The sequence below is a fragment of the Desarmillaria tabescens genome, assembly GCF_030435595.1.
Source record: "Desarmillaria tabescens strain CCBAS 213 chromosome Unknown EV420scaffold_127, whole genome shotgun sequence".
Lineage (NCBI taxonomy): Eukaryota > Fungi > Basidiomycota > Agaricomycetes > Agaricales > Physalacriaceae > Desarmillaria > Desarmillaria tabescens.
In genome coordinates, this window is record NW_026848426.1 from 86,401 (window position 1) to 101,361 (window position 14,961).

The 14,961-nt window shown below is 48.6% G+C and overlaps 4 protein-coding genes across 4 annotated transcripts; 1 reads left to right on the top strand and 3 right to left on the bottom strand.

Moving 5' to 3' along the window:
• The first annotated feature begins 937 nt into the window (after positions 1-937).
• On the top strand, positions 938-8,300 carry EV420DRAFT_239224 (putative RNA helicase). Its single transcript, XM_060481349.1, has 16 exons — positions 938-2,545; positions 2,601-3,850; positions 3,902-4,211; positions 4,261-4,396; positions 4,445-4,493; positions 4,542-4,637; positions 4,689-4,767; positions 4,822-4,845; positions 4,898-4,983; positions 5,035-5,776; positions 5,827-6,083; positions 6,142-6,850; positions 6,898-7,054; positions 7,106-7,168; positions 7,218-7,749; positions 7,802-8,300. Exons 1-16 carry the CDS (start codon positions 968-970, stop codon positions 8,238-8,240), a joined length of 6,507 nt encoding a protein of 2,168 aa, XP_060322266.1. The 5' UTR covers positions 938-967; the 3' UTR covers positions 8,241-8,300.
• A 60-nt stretch (positions 8,301-8,360) lies between these two features.
• Positions 8,361-9,602, bottom strand: EV420DRAFT_1652552 (uncharacterized protein; the record flags this gene model as incomplete). The annotated part of the gene is made up of 2 exons (XM_060478662.1): positions 8,361-9,503; positions 9,564-9,602. 2 exons carry the CDS (start codon positions 9,600-9,602, stop codon positions 8,361-8,363), a joined length of 1,182 nt encoding a protein of 393 aa, XP_060322267.1.
• Positions 9,603-9,710: 108 nt separating this feature from the next.
• Positions 9,711-10,087, bottom strand: EV420DRAFT_1652553 (uncharacterized protein; the record flags this gene model as incomplete). Its single annotated transcript, XM_060478663.1, has 2 exons — positions 9,711-10,004; positions 10,055-10,087. The coding sequence occupies 2 exons, from the start codon at positions 10,085-10,087 to the stop codon at positions 9,711-9,713; spliced, it is 327 nt and encodes a 108-aa protein (XP_060322268.1).
• Positions 10,088-10,850: 763 nt separating this feature from the next.
• EV420DRAFT_1623498 (MFS general substrate transporter) lies at positions 10,851-13,045 on the bottom strand (the record flags this gene model as incomplete). Its single annotated transcript, XM_060475945.1, has 15 exons — positions 10,851-10,877; positions 10,930-11,022; positions 11,075-11,124; positions 11,260-11,302; positions 11,332-11,369; positions 11,425-11,525; positions 11,578-11,722; positions 11,778-11,883; positions 12,014-12,064; positions 12,214-12,305; positions 12,380-12,417; positions 12,466-12,563; positions 12,624-12,738; positions 12,771-12,900; positions 12,952-13,045. The coding sequence occupies 15 exons, from the start codon at positions 13,043-13,045 to the stop codon at positions 10,851-10,853; spliced, it is 1,221 nt and encodes a 406-aa protein (XP_060322269.1).
• Positions 13,046-14,961: the final 1,916 nt, after the last annotated feature.

Sequence of the window (14,961 nt, forward strand, 5' to 3'; positions counted from 1 at the left end):
GCACTACATTAGTGGTCGAAGAGGTCAAGAAGGTCTATTTTGAGAGCCAAGAGAACAGTGCTGGGGAGGTTTGGGGGGAAACAGATCTGTATTAGAAGACGTCAGAACGGAAGGAAGCCTTGGCAGTCAGAGGAAACCACGCACTTGAGAAATAAACACCTAGTGTAGGTTTGCTACGCCATAATTCACCCCTCCATGTCACGTCCAATAAAATCCCATTCAGCCTGCCAAAAGATACCTTTAACACCCTCCGAACGCATTGCAAGCGATACATGTATCGAGTCCAACCTGGACAACAGTCACAAAGAGTCTATGGCGTAATTATTGCCATTGGCGCAAGTAAGAAGTATGGAAGAGGATGTTTGGGTGCGATATGTCGCGAGCACAAAGTCGTGGTGAACAGCGAAGGCCGCGAGATCGAGAACGGATGGTGGCGGAGGAGGATTCAACCTCTTCTTCTTCGGCACAAGCGGCATCGCTCCGCATGAGCTTGGTACACCATATAATGACGTCGCGGTTTTTAAGGAATTTCGTCGTGATACGAAAGCTCTGGTGGTCGAAGAGCTCCACGAGCCTCACGAAGGTTCGACTTGGAGTAAGGATGGAGAGCATGGAGGAAGTTTTATCGGCAGCAGTGATTGGGTTTGGGAGCCGTCGTGGAGACGGCTTTATCGACCTCGGATTTGAGGGATTTTCCAAGACTCAGCACCAATGATGAGTAGAGGGTAGTGAGGATTTGGGTTTCGTAGTGCAGTCACCTGTATCCTTGCGTCCGGCGTGCCTGAAGGTACCGTGCCGTGTAATGATGAGATGATGAGATGAGTGCTGGGTTTTTGTATTATTTTACTATTTTGTTGGGAAAAGAGTGAAAATTCCAAATAAAGGCCTTATTACATCAGCAAGAAATTTCCTTGTCGCGACTCAGACTCGTACTTACCTTTGTCGTCCGCCACAGACAACGGCCAACATGTCTGGCGCACAAGGAAAAAAGCAAGACCTCTCTCAGTACAACTATGGCGCCATCTCTTCTCTTGTTCTTACCGCAGATCGGTCTGCACTCCCTCGCAGAGACCGAGAACCCGATGGGGCGCCTACTTCACTGGCTGGTCGCATAGATCCACGAGAAATGGGTTCTCGCGTCGTCCGAGAGACGCCCAAGGACGTGGATAAGAAGAAAAAGAAGGCAGCAGACCGCCAGGAACCTTCAGAAAAGGCTGTAGCTAAGCGCAAGGCTGACACTGTCGGGTTTGGATACGCGGACATCATCGAAGCGACGCAGGATGTGGAAGGTCTGACGTACAGACCACGGACTGCTGAAACGCGTGAGGTCTATGAACTCATATTGTCTTCTGTTCACACCACTCTTGGTGGCCAGGCCCAAGATATTGTTCGAAGCGCTGCCGACACTGTGCTGGAGACGTTGAAGAACGAGGGTATGAAGGACTTTGACAAGAAGAAAGAGATAGAAGAAGTCATCGGACCTATAACTGGTGAACAATTCTCTCAACTTGTCAGCCTGTCGAAGAAGATTACCGACTACGGTGCTGAGGATGAGGCAATGTTGGATCCCGATATGGAGCGGAAGGATGCAGAGATTGATGACGAGGTCGGTGTTGCTGTGGTTTTTGATGAAGAGGAGCAAGAGGAAGAGGATGAAGAGGGATTTGAAATCCGGGATGAGGAGGACGAGGACGAGGACGAAGAGGGCGGGGATGGTAGAGCTGCACCTGAAGACGGCGGTGAAGTTGGCGAAGAGGCGCTGGTCATTGGTGGTGAATCTTCCAAATCCGCAAAATCCAAGGCCGACAAGGACATCGTTTCTCCACATTCCATTGATGGCTTCTGGGTACAGAGGCAGATCGCTGAGGTGTATTCAGACCCTGTCACTGCTGCTGACAAGGCCTCCTCCGTGCTCTCGATTCTTGGTTCCGAGTCCAACCTTCGTGACTGCGAAAACCAGCTTATGGAACTCTTTGACTACCAGAGTTTTCATATCACGACAAAATTCCTTAAAAACCGCGACGTCATTGTCTGGTGTACGAAACTCATGCGGAGCGACGCTGATGAGCGTGTCAATGTTGAAGTTGCTATGCGCGAAAAGGGTGTGGGCTGGATTCTGCGCGAATTAGCTGGAGATCGTCAGACGAAGGCACACGTGTCAGATGCAATGGACGTCGATGAAGACAAGCCTGAGGTACCCAAGACTGCCACATTGGCCCCTGGCTCGACAGTCCAGCCAAAGCGAACCGTGGATCTGGAGAGCATGGCCTTCAGTCAGGGCGGACACCTCATGTCCAACAAGAAGTGTAAACTTCCGGATGGCTCATTCAAACGGGCCAAGAAGGGTTATGAAGAGATTCACGTCCCGGCCCCGAAACAGAAACCTGTTGTTGAAGGTGAACTGGTTCCCATATCAGATTTGCCACCTTGGACTCGAGAAGCGTTCACCGTTCCCAAATTGAACCGCGTTCAGAGCAAACTTTACCCCATTGCCTTTGGTACTGATGAGCCCATCCTTCTTTGTGCGCCTACCGGTGCCGGAAAGGTACGCATGCTAAATTGCATCTTTACTTCGTCGCTGATTATCCTTTGGTATGTAGACCAATGTCGCCATGCTTACAATCCTGAATGAGCTGTCTAAGTATCGCGATGAAGCTACCGGCACTTTCGATCTTGATGCGTTCAAAATCATCTATGTTGCTCCCATGAAAGCATTGGTCCAAGAGATGGTGGGCAACTTTACCGCTAGGCTTAAAGTATTCGGTATCAAAGTCGGCGAACTTACGGGCGACTCTCAAATGACGAAGCAACAGATTGCCGAAACACAAATCATTGTAACCACGCCGGAAAAATGGGACGTTGTGACGCGTAAAAGCACCGACACCAGCTATACAAATCTCGTTCGGCTGATCATCATTGATGAAATTCACTTGCTTCATGACGAACGTGGTCCAGTACTGGAGAGCATCGTTGCTCGAACAATTCGTCGCATGGAACAAACTAACGAGTATGTGCGTCTCGTTGGGTTGTCTGCTACTCTACCCAATTATCAGGATGTCGCCACTTTCCTTCGCGTAGACGAATCAAAAGGACTCTTCTACTTCGATGCTTCGTACCGACCTTGCGGGCTGCAGCAACAGTTTATTGGAGTCACAGAAAAGAAGGCGATCAAGCGGTACCAAGTGACGAACGAAGTCTGCTACGAAAAGGTCCTCGACCAGGCTGGAAAAAATCAAACCCTGGTCTTCGTTCACTCGCGAAAAGAGACGGCGAAAACTGCGAAATTCCTGAGGGACATGGCGGTGGAGAAGGAGACGATTACTCAGTTCGTCAAGGCTGATGGCGCGACACGGGAAATTCTAACGGAAGAAGCCAACAATGTCAAGGATTCCAACCTTCGCGATCTCCTTCCCTTTGGTTTCGGTATTCATCACGCTGGTATGTCACGGGAAGATCGTTCACTGGTGGAGGAGTTGTTTGCGGACGGATCTGTTCAGGTCCTTGTGTGCACTGCGACACTAGCCTGGGGTGTCAATCTGCCGGCGCATACGGTCATCATAAAGGGCACCCAGATCTACAACCCGGAGAAGGGTCGTTGGGTTGAGCTGTCTTCACAGGACGTGCTTCAAATGCTTGGACGTGCAGGACGGCCGCAGTATGATACATACGGCGAAGGCATTATCATCACCAATCATACCGAACTCCAGTACTATCTGAGCTTGCTCAACCAGCAGCTACCTATTGAATCTCAGTTTGTATCCAAGTTGGCTGACAACCTCAATGCCGAAATCGTCCTGGGCACCATCAGGAATCGTGACGAGGCAGTTCAGTGGCTGGGATACACCTATCTGTAAGCTTCTTCTATCTCAAATGTCTCTGCTGTTGACTAATCATTCTTCAGTTATGTGCGAATGCTTCGCTCGCCAGGTTTGTACGGCGTTGGTGTCGATTATCAGGATGACGATATCGGCTTGATTCAAAAGCGAGCGGATATCGTCCACTCTGCAGCTGCCTTATTAGAGAAGTGTCAGCTGTTGAAGTATGAGCGGTCTTCAGGACGTTTCCAGAGTACCGAGCTAGGAAGGATCGCATCGCATTATTACGTGACGTATAATTCGATGATGGTGTATAACCAGCATCTGAGGCCGACAATGTCCACTCTGGAACTGTTCCGTGTATTCTCGCTGTCCAACGAGTTCAAGCTGTTGCCTGTAAGTGCAGTCAGTCCAAAAGGTTCGTCGTGTTAATTACGTTATTCAGGTCCGTCAAGAAGAGAAGGTGGAGCTTGCAAAACTGATAGAGCGCGTCCCTATCCCCGTGAAAGAAACAGTGGAGGAGCCAGCGGCCAAAATCAATGTTCTTCTTCAATCCTACATTTCTCAACTGAAACTGGAGGGTATGTCATATTGTTATTCGTTCTTCGTGGACTAACTTTACCTTTCAGGCTTTGTTCTTGTCGCTGACATGGTGTTCGTTCAGCAATCAGCCGGACGGTATGCCTATTTTCCCCTCGACTTTTAACTGTGCTGATCAATTATCAGTATTCTTCGAGCGATCTTTGAAATATGTCTGAAACGTGGATGGGCAGTTCCTGCGAAAGCAGCTCTTGACCTCTGCAAGATGGTTGAAAAACGAATGTAAGACATATCTTATGCTGCTCTCCTTTGCTAATGTTGACCTTGGATCAGGTGGGGGTCGATGACGCCTCTCAGACAGTTCAAAGGTGTTCCTTCAGAAGTTATAAGAAAAGCTGAGGGTAAACAATTCGTACGTCTTTTACAAGAAGTGGCGAAGGCATCTAAACTAACTTTGAACTAATAGCCCTGGTATCGGTATTTTGATCTTGTGAGTCATGACTACTCTTATTCGGTTTCTGAGTGCTAAGTGGTGTTTCCAGACGCCTCCTGAAATTGGTGAGCTCATCGGAATACCAAATGCGGGGAAACTGGTACATCGACTCGTTCACAGCTTCCCTAAGCTTCAGTGTGTAGATCTCTTCATCATCATAAGCAACAGCTCTAATGTTATTACTAGGCTTCAAGCCCAGGTACAACCTATCACCCGCTCCTTGCTGCGTATTGATCTTTCGATCATCCCTGACTTCCGTTGGGATGAGAAGATTCATGGTGGCGCCGAAACATTCTTGATCATGGTAGAGGATGTTGATGGAGAGGTCATTCTTTTCCATGATACTTTTGTTCTCCGCCAACGCTACGCTGAAGATGAACATAACGTCACATTAACGGTTCCCATGTTCGAGCCCGTACCTCCCAACTATTACATCTCTATCATCTCTGACCGGTGGCTTCACTCCGAAACCAGGCTTCCCATATCCTTCAAGCATCTCATTCTTCCCGAAAAATTCCCCGCTCCGACGCCTCTCTTGGATCTTCAGCCCCTTCCGTTGTCAGCACTCCATAACAAGGAATTTGAGAAGATCTACGCGTCCACAATAGAAACATTCAACAAGATACAGACACAGGTGTTCCAAGCGCTGTATACTTCGGATGAGAATGTTTTCATTGGTGCTCCTACGGGCAGTGGAAAGACCGTTTGTGCCGAGTTTGCTTTGCTCAGACTATGGAGCAAGCGCGAACAACCAAGAGCTGTTTGTATCGAGCCATATCAGGAGATGGTCGACCAGCGGGTGAAGGAATGGCAGGATAAGTTCTCCGGACTTCAAGGTGGTAAGGAGATTGTCAGTCTAACTGGCGAGACAAGCGCCGATCTGCGACTTTTGGAAAAGGGTGATGTGATTGTCTGCACTCCCTCTCAGGTACTTTTTTCATCTTTCTATGCTAATCTTACTCATGCTCGTTGTGCCAGTGGGACGTACTTTCTCGTCGTTGGCGTCAGCGGAAGAATGTCCAGAATATTGGGCTTCTGATCGCTGATGAGGTGCAGCTTGTTGGAGGAGAAGTAGGTCCTACATATGAGGTTGTCATCTCCAGGACACGATATGTGTCTGCGCAAACAGAAGTAAAGACTCGAATCGTTGCGTGCGGGGTTTCGCTTGCGAATGCGCGCGACCTGGGTGAATGGATGGGTGCACCCTCTCATGCTATCTTCAACTTCTCGCCTAGGTATGTGTCTTCTGCGCTCTTCAACTTGTGCTCGTATTCATTCATTTTTCTCTATTAGTGCACGGCCCCTGGACATGGATATCCATCTGCAATCATTCACAATACCGCACTTCCCTTCCCTCATGATCGCCATGTCGAAGCCAGCGTACTTGGCCATCGTCGAATATGCACCCACAAAACCTGTCATCGTCTTTGTTCCCTCACGGAAGCAATGTCGTCTCACTGTCGACGACCTGCTTATCCACTGCGCTGCGGATGACAAACCAGACAGGTTCCTTAACGTCGAGGTCGCAGATATACAGGTTCATCTCGACCATTTGCGGGACGAAGGATTGAAGGAGACGTTAAAGAAGGGCATCGGCTATTTCCATGAGGCCATGGATAAGCAAGACAAACGGATCGTCCAGCGTCTGTTTGAGAGCGGAGCTGTTCAAGTGCTGGTGGCTTCGAAAGATACAGCATGGTCGATCCCCGTTGCTAGCTACATGGTTATCATCATGGGTGTGCAGTACTACGAAGGGAAGGAGCACCGATACGTCGACTATCCTGTCATGGACGTTCTGCAGATGATGGGTCGAGCATGTCGGCCGAAAGACGACGAACGGAGTCGGTGTGTCCTCATGTGTCAACAGACCAGGAAGGACTTTTACAAGAAATTCTTGGCGGAGGGTCTTCCGATTGAGAGTCATCTTCCGACTCACTTACTACATGACTATTTCCTGGCGGAGATTGCAGTCAAAACTATCGAGAATAAGCAAGATGCTATGGTAGGATGCTTTGCCTCTGGCGCGATGCTGAGCTGACTTTGTTCTAGGATATTTTGACATGGACTTACTTCTACCGCAGGATGACGCAGAATCCCAATTACTATAACCTTCACAATGTCAGCCACCAGCATTTGTCGGACCATCTTTCGGAGTTGGTTGAGAACACTCTGACTGATCTCGTTAACTCCAAATGCATTGCTATCGGTAAACCTACCGACTTTTTCACTTTCGGTACCTTGCTTACCTTTCCTTTAGAGGACGAGATGGACGTTTCCGCGCTCAACCTTGGAATGATCGCTGCTTACTACAATATCTCTTGTGAGTGCTTCCCTACTTCTTCCTCGCGCGACTAATATCGTTGTGGTAGATGTGACCGTTGAAGTCTATACGCTATCGCTGAAGGAACGCACGAAGCTAAAGGGTCTACTGGAAGTCGTATCATCTTCTGCCGAGTTCGAAGTCATTCCTATCCGTCGACACGAGGATGTCCTGCTCAAACGACTGTATGAGCGTCTTCCTGTCAAGATCGACGGGGTCAACTTTGAGGCTCCTCACTTCAAGACCTTCCTTCTTCTCCAAGCACATTTCAGTCGTATTCAATTACCAGCGGATCTGGCTGCGGACCAGAAGATTGTCCTAGAGAAGGTGCTGAACTTGCTTTCGGCGTGTGTGGATGTCATGTCGTCCAATGCGTGGTTGAGTGCCTTGGGTGCTATGGATCTGGCGCAGATGTGTGTTCAGGCTGTTTGGGACAGAGACTCTCCTCTGAGGCAAATACCGCACTTCGAGCCAGAGTTAATCGAGCGGTGTAAGGACGCTGGTATCGAATCTGTGTACGATATTATGGAGATGGAGGACGACAAGCGAACAGCGCTTTTGCAAATGACCCAGGCGCAGATGTAAGCATTTCCGTGCATTTGTTGTTAACGTAATCCTTATTTGATTTTACAGGCAAGACGTTGCTACGTTCGTCAACTCGTACCCGACACTCGATGTCACGCACGAGCTTGTCGGCGGGGACTACACAGCGGGTGCTCCGATAATCCTCCAAGTTGCTCTCGCCCGGGACGTCGACGAAGATGACGAAGAAGGCGACCAGACGGTGATTGCGCCGTTCTACCCAGGGAAGAAGATGGCAAACTGGTGGTTGGTTGTCGGCGAACCTTCCACGCGACAGCTATTGGTCATTAAGCGTGTGACGGTGACGAGGAATCTGGCTGTCAAGCTGGAGTTCACGCTACCAAAGGGCAAGCATTCGTTGAAACTATATGTGATCTGCGATTCATACGTAGGGGCGGATCATGATATCGGATTGGACGATATCGAAGTTGCGGAGGGTGAAGATTCCGACAGTGATGAGGATGATAGTGATGATGCCATGGAGGAGTGATTTTTGTATTTTTTGGTAGAGCTGTCTGCGTTATTGTCTTATGTAACTGTATTGTAGTCGATGAATGATTTGTGAACCTGCTATGGCAGGAAAAAAAGATACTGTGCAATGTGTACTCGCTCAAATAAGAATATATCGACACACTTCAGCAATATGCAGATCCTCTAATTTGCACTGTTCTTCCTCAGAAAGTTCCAGCATCGACACTTTCTCGAACCTTTTCCCTAGCAGGCTTCGCCCAACGATACAATAGTAGCGACCACTAAATGTAACCCAGTCATGAGCAAGAATCAGTGTATAAGTGTCTTCAGGTATCGGGTACTCGTGTGTGGCAGTGATCCCGAATCCATGTTCTATCCCACTCTTGTCTTTAACAATCAACTTTCCATGTCGATCACCCCCTTCTACAACGACAGCCAACCCCTGCACCAACCCCTTTTCAATGCACACCTCATCAACCGAGTCTTCTTCCTCTGCCTCATCCCGATCAACAGAGACGTTGGGGTCAAAATCATATGCGGGAAGAGGCTTCATCATAAGCTGCTCCCACGATGGCCGCCATTTTGTGCCTGCATTTCCCGGTTCAGGACACGAGAAGAATAACTGTCCCCGATAGAGCGTATCCATCGAATTCACGAGTGCTGTCCATGCGTCCTCGAGAGACTGGCTCTCATAGTATGCCGGTATCTTCTCGGACCCCATGACAAACGCCAATCCCGCAACTTTGTCTACTGGGTTGGTCGATACCCATTGCTGCATGCTCTTCAGTGGCCCAAGCACCCGATACGACATGTCCTGCATAGATTGCAGCTGCTTATGAAACCTGGTTAGCAGTTCAGTCTCATACTTCCCATCTTTACGCTCCGCATGCATTGGTCCATCCGGCGTGTCTCCAGCAATCTCCCTCCATTGGCCAACCTCCTGTAGTGTCCAAGCACGTCTAAACCAAGATCGATCACTGTCCAAGTCACCCTCCTTCAAAGTGAAAGGCAGACCCAGCCCGCTCAAGTAACACACCATATGGCTGCCATCAGTATACACTGCTCCGATGGTGGGTACATCCAGCTTCCACTCCTCTGCACGTGCATCCTCCCCTGGTCCACCCACCTGTCTCAAATACAGAACGTCCAACCACGCGTACTCCAGTCCGAGGTTGAGCATCTCGATGCGGATCAGGTTGAGGTCACTCTCCTTCGGGACGGGAACAGGCCATTCGTATCCATTGATGGGTGTCCACACGTCGGCGCGATCTTTCTCGTCCACCTACGCGTGCGATATTGGCCGAGGCCACCCCCGTATGCCCGCGCACCACCATGGCATCACCCGATTGCTATACAGATCCCAGACACGTCGAGGTGGCATAAATGTATCGACGATCCGGTTACCAACGAGTGCTTTTCGTCGCTCCTCCCGGTCCTCTTTCTCTCATTTACAAACTTGAGCTCGTATAGTGCTCCAGTTGTGGGTGTACTATATTGGGCGGAGGCGGCCATATGCTGTGCCAAAGTCGTAGTCGTTTGTGATACAGTCTTCAAGAAGGGAGGAGAGGGATGGAGTGTCCAGGGTGTGTGATGTGCCGAGTGTCGTGTTCAGTTGATCCAAGAGGCCCTGAATGCCGAGGATAGCGCAGGGAGTATCGGCAAGGCGGGATGATATCACAGGCGCACTACCGGTGTACGCCCGTTGCTTTGGAACGATGATCGATGATTCCGGTTGTCCCGTCTCAGCGAAGGCAGATAGCGTGACTTCGCGAAGAGAAATTCCCTGGAAGTGTTATCAATTTCCCCTCCGCTTCAGTTTGCCAACTGATTTACCTCCGGAGGCCACTGTCCATCGTCATCAAGCATCACACCGCCAAAAAGTGACTGCTATAAGAGCTCGGACGGTGCTAATGCCATCGTACTGAGTATCGAAACGAGAGGGATTAATGATACACACTAGTTCCTATCTTCCAGGCTCAGGACGGGTATATAATCAAGAGAGTGCTAAATGAGAAACTGTTTGGGCAGTGGTCACAGGTCACAGCTTGAATCCAACTCCGCACTTCGAGCTTATAAAGGTCACGGTTGTACAACAAAGAATGCCTTGTTTCATAGATTGTTGGAGTATCAAGTGTCGCGCATCGCAGCGCAGTTGACGTCGGGATCTTCGGTTGTCAGGCAAAGGAAACTTGTTCTTCTCCTCGGCCTTGTTTACTACGTGGTATTACCTCTATTAGTTGTACAGTGTAGATAAATAGCTAGACGAACGATGATAACCCTCGCCTGTTTGCGAGGGTTCCCTGCTATATCCGGGTGAGCGGCTGGAGAATTACCGCTCATCTCAACATAGATTGGGTGCAAGTTTATTATGGTACTAAGGATTGGTGGAATGGCCTCAAAGGCATGGATCTGCCAAGGACGGTATACTAGGTTTAATCATATTGTAAGCGCTACTTCGAATGGACGCGCATGTTATGCCCATTTGGACATGTTGCGTTCGGACGAACGGATGAAGTTCCCAAATGGGACCTTTCTTTAACAACTGAAAGTATCATCAGGTATAAGTTGCAGGAGATAATGTAGTATACACATGAGAAAATAAGATCAACTGCGCTTTCGAAGCTCTTTCCTAGGTAACATATCTGAAATTTGGTGCCTGAGGCAACCTAAATGAGCAAAATCTGAACCTTCGAGGAGAAATAACAAACCTTGTCAGCCAACTCGCTAGTGTCGACCCGCGTATTATAGCCAGGAACACCATAGAGAGCGTTTCTCCGTTTATTTTCGAGGCGGTAAGAGAACTGGAATTCTCAAGTTAATGGGGGTAACACCATCGAATCCAGAGTGACCTACGTGCAGTATGACCGCGCAAATGGCAGCTAAGAATTCAAGCGCGCACGAAACTGATTGTGATAAGTATTCAAAACGACGGTGGTGAGCAAGGTGGCTTACTAGCAAATCCCTTGCTATTTCAGACAATGATAGATGAGGAAAGACGTCAAAGGAGAGGCGAAGGTGGGCGCACATATACTTGGGACCCTCAGTCTTGGGGAAAATATGCGAGCCCAACACACTGCCACACTGGCCAATAGCCATAAACATAGGGATACCGTCGCCCTCTTCGTTTCAGAACCAAGATTGTGAGCAACTATGTTAACCATGTCGTTTTAGTATTAATTAAGCGACATACAAACGACACTTACACCAAGCGATAATGATGCCGATGGTAGTATATGTTCCGCTTGTAATGCAGAATGTGGCAAAGTATCTAACGTGGTTGTTTGAAGGAACGGTCAGAAGTAGACTGAAAATCATGGTTAGTGGGTGAAGGATCCAAAATGATGCGAATGAAGTACAGGTATCCAATGGCGCCGATGAGAGATGCAATGGCCATGAACCAGCCCCTCGTTTGGAGACGGTCAGACGCGTACGAGAAGAGTGTCAATACAACGGCAGCAACAGCATATGGAGGTACTGTCAAGAGTTGTGCAATGGCGTTGGCTACGGTGATAATAAGTAGCAGCATTCTAATCACTCGGAACAAAAGTATACTAACTGTTTCCGAAAGTTTGGATAATAGTCGGCAAGAAGGCTGAAATCGACGCCAGAGCGCAATTTAGACCGAAATAGATGACACCACCAGTATAGATCTGTCTCTCATGCTCAGCGGTATTATTCCATGGGAAGCTTGGTGCCTTACCCTCCAGTCACGGAAAGCCATCCATATATGCGCTGTAGAACAAAGAATCAAAAACTGTCGTAGTCTCAACGCAAGATCGAACCTTTATTCACGACATTCCCGACATCTCCACTTGTATTTCTATTCATCCTGGAGACAGCGATCTCTCTTTCTCTATCATTGAATAGATGCGTTTTTCTCAGGCCGATTCGGAAGCAGAAAAAAACAGATGATTCCGAGGACAATAGTAGGGGTGCCCCTGTGGCATTCCTGATATGAACGGGTATACAAAGGGAAGTAGAAAGCGACATACCTCGACTATAAGCAACAGTCTCCAATGCGCAATCGCAATGTTTGATGTTGATATACCGAAGGCTATTAGTCCTCCAAAAGCGCCAGCAACAGCTGCGAAAACCAAACCAGTAGGCCTATCTATGTGCCACTAAGCCCATTACTTGCTTGCTGAAAAACGCTTTCACTGACCCGTAAACCCATTTCCTCTTTGGTGTAGAGAGCGCTTCATTACAGTCAACCCACAACATCGCGTGGGAAAACAGCTATGAACTTACAAAAATATAATGGGATTCCAGGCCCGAAGCCTGCTTCGAAGATGCCCAAAAATACCCTCGCAGTAAGCAGGCCGCCGAAATTAAACGCTGTCGACTAGGCAAACACGACCATCCGATAAGCATCCGGTGTGATGTCGGCATTTATTATGCTCACCATAAGGGTGGACGACAAACCCCACCCCACAGCAGCTCCTGCAAGCCAGTAATGCGGTGGGATAAGTTTGGAGACAATTGTCGCAGGAATTTGGCAGATAATCTGATTCATACATCTATCAAACCTTCAGGGAGGAGCAATCGACACGAGTGCTCACGTAAGAAAAAGTAGAAAGCGGAGGTTATCCAGTCAAAAAGCACGCCAGTGGGATCGCCATTGAGGATATCCTCCGGCAGGCCTTGTAGACGCGCATTTCCAAGATTTGAACGGTCGAGATCTAAATGATTATGTGTAAACACGAACTTGACTTGGGAGAGAAAAGACATACATGCGAACAGATAGAGGAAACATGCCAGCAGGAGGATACGTTCATCAAGTCTACGTACGAGCCTCCGTTCTTCGATCTGTAAGGCGATTTTCATTTCATCCTCGACAGCAGGAATGATTTGCTCTTCGGCCGACTTAGAATCTTCATCTTTCGCGTGAACGCTAGAAAGAGACATCGAGTGGATAGAAAAGGGAAATAAGATAAGAGTGTGATCCTGAAGCGAGAAGGGCAACCTTACTCGTAACGACATTCGGGTGGGGGTCCTTTATAGGCATGATCTGAGGACTCGATCTGATCCTTACGTTCCCCGGACTCCAATCAAAGTCCCCATACCTCATGATCATCTATGCGGGGTAGGTCCCCACTAGCCTGGTACGGGAACCCGTTACTGTATGTAAAGCCTGGCACCCAGGACGGGGGTTCGCTCGTGAGTGTGTGCAATTACAAACTCCGACGCATAACCGATTCTTAACCGGCGTTCAACGGTCATGTGATATAGTCGCAGAGCTCGAAAAATCGGTTGCCATGTAATCAGGATGGAGAAAAGTAGCATCAAGCCTAAATCACTACACCTAGCTTCAAATTACAAGCGGCACAGCACCGCCGTCCAGCAAAACCGTACAGAGAATCCGTCGTTGTCTTCGGACTGAAGCTCGGCATACGATCGGAGTCTGAACAACCGCGCAAGAATGGTTGACAGGCTAGATCTTCACTAGCCTGGTAACCGGCTTTATGAGATACCCACTTTAAATTTCGAAGTACTTTGCCGACCTGGCACGCCTTCAATGGATGAAACGAATGAATCAGCCATGTGACGCATGAAAGAGCTCCTTGCGATGCATTCTAGCCTTTTGTACTAGCCGGGAAAGGGTCGGTGAACATGAACAACTTCGTCGGCATTCCAAATCCATGATCTTAAACTTGGGCGCTCGTCGAGAAGAACTTGTAAAGTCGTTAATTTTCTGACACGTAACTCTAGGCACTCACGTTCCACAAAAAGGAGGCGGTGATCAGACTAATAATGACCTTGAGAACAACGAGGATGTGGGTGAGTGCTTCTCAGATCAAGATCATGATTTCTAAAAATAACGTCTCGCCTCCATCACGCGTGTATACTTAAGTATTAGCGTTCAAAAATGTGTGTCAGAGGCGGGTTAATTGAGTTGTACGCTCGGATTCACGGCAGATATCAGCTGTCGGCCGAGTCTTGTGAGAGACTTGGAGCAGATGGAGAAATAGAATCCAACAGAAGAGGCGGCAGACGAATGGAGGGGAGTTATGTGCCAGGCACAACGACAGGGTAACGCTTGGACTATAGAATTTAGTGGGTCATGTAACAGCAGAATAGTAATCGTCGGATTTTCGGATTGGCGCTATGAAAGAGCCAAGAATCGTCTTTGATACAAACTCGGAAGTCGCTATCCACTATCAATTCTTTTCTGTGAATGTTTCAGAGACCTATCGTGACCTCAAGTGGACGCCTGGACACTAAGGCGCAAAGAACTAGACGTCCAGAGATAGATTGCTTTCACCACGACGGATATATGATGCTCCCTCGAGCTGATAAGATTTGTGCGACATTGACGGATCCAACAACTGAGTCGTTCGATGAACAGCCGGCACTTGCTCGGCGAGGTTGTCACGGACGTTTTCTGTCTGTCCGTCGAGAAGAAGAGGACGAACACAATGATCGTCGACTTACTTGGGTCTTCATTCCCCATCAACGAGTCCACCCATCACTCCAGCGCTCGGGTCTTGCTCTTTAATAACCACTTCAGACCGGAAAATCGATATCAGCGACGGACTAGCACGCAATAAAACCTTATGCTCTGTGACAACTGCTGGCCATTGGCGATAGTGCTTTCTCAACATGAAACCGCGTGCTCAAGTACCGAATGGTGGTCGATGAGGTGTGAGTACGGGTCTCTGAGTTGATCGTGGCACATATTGAGCTAATTGAGTCGAATTTCGTGAGACTGCAGAAATCGTGAGTTCATAAACAACGAGGCC

Bases quoted from the DNA above. Each gene is read 5' to 3' on its own strand.
- EV420DRAFT_239224 (XM_060481349.1), top strand. From the start codon at position 968: ATGTCTGGCGCACAAGGAAAAAAGCAAGACCTCTCTCAGTACAACTAT. The intron at 4,397-4,444 runs GTATGTCATATT...TTTACCTTTCAG, and splicing joins TTCTCAACTGAAACTGGAGG to GCTTTGTTCTTGTCGCTGAC. The intron at 4,494-4,541 runs GTATGCCTATTT...ATCAATTATCAG, and splicing joins GTTCAGCAATCAGCCGGACG to TATTCTTCGAGCGATCTTTG.